Below are 5,003 nucleotides of genomic sequence, written 5' to 3'. Positions count from 1 at the left end.
GTGCGCAGGACCGTAGTACAAGTACACAGTATACTGTGCGCAGGACCATAGTACAAGTACACAGTATATTGTGTAGAGTGTGAGCCACCCTGCTCTGCTCTGGGTCAAACCGTGAGTCTGGTTCTCCTTATTGGTTGAAAGCAGCATCAGTTTAATCTCTGTATCATTTTTAGATTGGATGGCTTTAAACGACCACAACAAATATATATTTTTTTCCTCTTTCATTTTTAAAAATGATGGAAATCCGTTGTGGAGTTTAAACTTTAATCCATGTCTATTTCACTTGGTTGTCGACCGGACGACCTCGAGGTGAGATCTGGTTGTCCGAGACGTAAATAGGTCGTCTTGGACAAACGGAAAGACCCCTGCCTCATGTCTCCTTGTTCCCTCACCTCCATCAAGGATGGCCTCGTAGGTGATCTCCAGCATGAGGCGAAGCTGTGGGTCCATCGTATTGGCCTGTTTGGGGTGGACTCCAAAGAAGGACGCATCAAAGTGGCTGATGTCCTTCAGTTTACCGTTCCGCTTTGGAAGACCATACAGGCCTGTGGAGAAGCAAAAACATGGAGAAGCACCATTTTAGTTATTTTTTTCTCATAAGGACGGCAGCTTGGTTAAGTGCTCGTTGCATCTGAAGGGAGGAAAGAATGCAGATCACATCTAGGTTTGCACAAGTTATCTTATAATAATATTGACTATAGAGTGGGTTGGAAAGTATTCATGTCTCTTGGCGTTCTGTTTTGTTGCATGAAACCAGGAATTTAAAAGGAATTTTATGGGATTTGTAATTTATGCAACACAACTGCCATTAGTGTTTTCAGGCCCGTCTCCATGGTCATGGTCCATCTAACTAGTGGGATTTCTGTCATTTGTGGTTTTTATTAGAATTATAAATCCTGTTAAAATTCCAGTTTGTAAAGCAGCAAATTAAAGATTAATTACAAAAGTAATCTTGAGACAGTAATACATGCTTTCATGACATCCAGGCTTGATTACTGCAATGCTCTTCTTTTTGGAATCAGTCAGACCTCCATTGCACATTTACAACTGGTTCAAAATGCTGCAGCATGATGTTTAACTGGTACAGACAGCACATTACTCCAGTTCTGGCCTCCCTTCACTGGCTCCCAGTTCACTTTCAAATTCATTTTAAAATTCTTCTGTATGTTTTTAAATCTCTGAACAGTTCTGCTCCCTCCTATCGGGATGATCTGCTGCAGCCATATGTCCCACAGCACTTGGTGCAAACAGGACTTGATTGGAAGATTTTATCATTAATAGGTTATTAAAAATGTTACAGAACTTGTCAATACTAAAAGACATATTTGAATGTTACAAATGTGTTCATTCCTACAAAACAGTTAATAAAATATTTATAAAATACACTGAATTTCAAATGTTACAGATTGAGATTAACATAAAATAAAAAGTGTTTTATGTTTATATCAGTTAATAAGTCGTCCGTTATGTCCTCTTGTTTGGGACTGGAGCCAGTCTCTGCTGCTTTTGGGTGAAGGGGACAGCCAGGACAGGTCTCCAGTCTGTCCCAGAGACAAAGAGACAAACAACCATCCACACTCCCAGTCACAGCTAGGAACAACGTACAGATGCACAGAAGAACCAAAAAGGATTCAAACTGAGGACTCAAGTTCTCGACTGAGAGTTCTAATCACTAATTATCAATAATAATTGATCATATTTACCAAGTTAAATCCTTACTGATAATCACTGTGGGGAGGTTTTAATAATACAGATCTGATCAGATGTGATCAGGCATGTATTCACGTCATGTATGTAAATATATTATTAATGCTATAATTAAAGGTGAGCCGTGCAAATTTGTATCAAACAAGAAGCCCGTCGTGTCTCTTGGTCCCACTCAAGTAGCTCTCGGCCTCGAAAACGTTGGTGACCCCTGCTCTAGAATATTTTAAAACGTCTTCCTCATTATTCAATATATTTTGTGTAGGTTAATGACCTATAATCAAACTGAAAACTGATTTAAACTCCTACCCACACTGAATATTTTACCATCAGATTCCAGGTTAAATAATTCACAGCCTCTAAAAGTACAATAAGAGGTCAACCACTCAAATTCAAAGCTTTTATGAAAAGAAATAAAGAAATATCCCAAGTTTGTATTTGAGAGGCTGAGACACTTTGCCTTTATGACTCAGCTTTAATGATTTCTGTGCAGTGTGTTTGTGCAAAATGAAAATAATTTAAAAACTGAATAGAATAAATCAGTATGAAGAAGAGTGTGAATGTGTAAAAGAAAAACTCAGCCACCATCTTTGTTCTCTAAAGCACAGAATATTAGTGTGCGTGTAACCTGGTGTCCACCGGCGGTCATCCTCTGTCACCATGTCCACACCATTGATGAGGTTTTCCCAAAACTCCTCCAGGTTGTCGGATTCTGGCAAACGGCCCGAAATCCCAGCGATCACTACGTCTTCCATCCTGAACGACCACAAACACAAAAAGGGGTGCACGTTTGTAACATAAAACAGACTGACAGAATCAGTGCAGACGGTTTAATGAATGCACGGTTCTCACAGTGGGGTTTCTGTGCTGGGGGCGGGGCTTATTTGGAGCACACAGGAGGTTTCTGAAAAGCCCAGCGGGGGCCATTTGTGCAAACAGAACTCTGTTTCCATACTTCAGTAAATTATGTGAACATCCTTCTGTTGGTTTCAGTGAAGTCAGACTAATTACTGTATCCAACAATCAGAGCTTTCAGTTCTTTTCGACGTCAGGAACATATTCAGTCCACTGCATGCTCATTTTTATGTAAATACTGCAAATCTTACTTTAAGCAGGACAAATAATGTGTCAAAAATCAGAAGCATACAAAACCCCAAAATGTATGTTTTATACGTTTCTTATTACAAGGATCAGTGAAGTGGGTTTCTGTGGAAAGGTTATAAATAAAGAATAACTTACCTGTTGTAGATAATTTTTTGAATGACCTTGGTTTGATGAGTTAAGAGTTCAATTCTGATCAGATTAATGAGCTAATGGCTAGTCAGAGCAAGACCAAAGATGTATGTATAGTTTTAGATGTATATAGCTCGTAATGGCTTAGAGGGATTTGATGACATTTAAAATTAATTGTCTTAAATTGTGACCTATATGATTTGTAACACTGCATGAATAGGATCTTGAAATAAAGTTTTTTGTTTTTTTAAGCAAGACCAAAGTGTATTGATGCTGCCTTCAGTCTAAAATAAAATCATAGAGATTCATTAGATTCAGGTGGGTTTAATTAAATCTAAATAATATATTATTTTCAAATGTGAACAATGGAAGCATCAGCAGCTAGCTGTAGCACTTCCAGTGGCACTTTGCCTAGGGTACTTTCTGTTAATATATTTCTGTTGGACTAACTGTGTAATGTGGATTTGATGGCTTTGTAAAGATTTATAAAATAGAATTTGCATACACCTCTATGAACGTTTGAGTTGTTTGCAGCAGAAAATCTCTTATTTTAGAGTTTGTCTTTTTTATTTGTCAGTCACAGCAACACAAATTAATTTACAGTAAATAACAGGCCGTTTGAAAAATGTACTGCTCGTCAATTTATGACAAATATGCCAACCAGACGTTTTTTAGTTAGTGCTATAAAGAAGTCTCGTTTTTTCCATTCGCTTGTATAGAGGTAATATTTTGAAACTTCTCAAGGTACAAATCTTAAACGAGTTAAGAACTTTTGGAATTAGGAATATATTGCTTGAATAATCCCGTAGACTGTTTTCAATTCAATAATCAATTCCTCATCTCTTTATTAGTTTTGTAAATCCAGTTCAGCAACTACATTATATTGCAGTGACAGGAGGAATGTACTGTAGTATAAATCCAGTACAAGCTGTGAACCTGCAAACAGGCAGTTAAAAGTACAGAGACATGTGGTTCTGATCTTGAAGGCATCTGGGTCACTACGGTGTCCGACTGTACCTGAAATAGGTCATACACTAACACATGACTGAGCATAAGGAGATCCCTGCTGCACATATGGCACACAGTGTAAACCAGTGTTGTGCTCTAGTAAACACGCTGCTGTCTGATCATGCTGCAGGCCGCAACTTGCTGCCAACTCAGTAAAGACACTTCAACAAGTGGGCAGTCATGATGAATGCTAAACTCAAGGCAACTCTATATTCCACTTCTTCTAGCAGAAAAAGAAAAATGTGAGTGTAGTTTAAAATTAATCTAGTTCTTCATTCTCTACAGAACTCATGGGTAAATTATGCTGCGTGGTTTCCAGGTGTGGATGAATGGATTTGAATCCATCCCAGCTGTCAGCAAGACACAGGCCTCATGAACAGCTCCAACACACATCCATGTTCAATTCAATGTGTATGGTGCCAAGTCACAACAGATGTTATCTGTTGCAAGTCTATGGCAGCATAGCAAGAGGCTTGGGGCGGCTGCAGCTGAGTTGTTAGAGCAGTCGCCCGCCAATGCAAGAGTTGGGGGTTCAAATCCACCAGCAGTCACATGTCGAAGTGTCCCTGGGCAAGACACTGAACCCCTCGTAGCCTCTGATGTGTGTCCCATCAGTGTCTGAATGTAACGAAGCACTGATTAGACTCTTTAGAATGATTTGTTCAATTATCTTTGTAGATCTAGTATAGAGCTGTGTGAACGGGTAAATGAGGCACAGACTGTTGTAAAGAGCTTTGAGTATCTCGAGAAGATAGAAAGGCGCTATACAAGTACAGTCCATTTACCATAACAAGCCGACCCTAACTATAGGATTTATCAAAAAGGAAAAAGTCTTAAGCCCAGTCTTAAAACTGGACAATGTGTCGGATAGAAACTGGAAGTTGGTTCCACAAGAGAGGAGCCTGACAACTGAAAGATCTGCCTCCTATTCTGCTTTTGTAAATTCTAAGAACAAACATGTAAACCTGCAGCCTGAGAGCAAAGTGCTCTGTTAGGAAAATATGGAACAACAAGATCTGTAATATAAGATGGAGCTAGGTTGTTGAGAGCTTTGTAGG

The 5,003-nt window shown here is 39.0% G+C and overlaps 1 protein-coding gene across 1 annotated transcript in view; it reads right to left on the bottom strand.

The window, feature by feature from the left end:
• Nucleotides 1–5,003, bottom strand: part of fasn (fatty acid synthase) — an 82,819-nt gene that overhangs the window by 72,964 nt on the left and 4,852 nt on the right. The window contains exons 2-3 of the mRNA XM_037691551.1: nt 2,333–2,460; nt 393–545 (exon numbers count right to left, since the gene is read on the bottom strand). Coding sequence (XP_037547479.1) covers nt 393–545; nt 2,333–2,459 — 280 coding nt within the window. The 5' untranslated portion in view covers nt 2,460. The remainder of the gene's footprint in view (nt 1–392; nt 546–2,332; nt 2,461–5,003) is intronic.

This window comes from Nematolebias whitei, chromosome 17, assembly GCF_014905685.2.
Source record: "Nematolebias whitei isolate Nwh7 chromosome 17, NemWhi1, whole genome shotgun sequence".
NCBI classification, from domain to species: Eukaryota; Metazoa; Chordata; class Actinopteri; order Cyprinodontiformes; family Rivulidae; genus Nematolebias; species Nematolebias whitei.
This window is presented reverse-complemented; position numbering and strand designations above follow the sequence as displayed.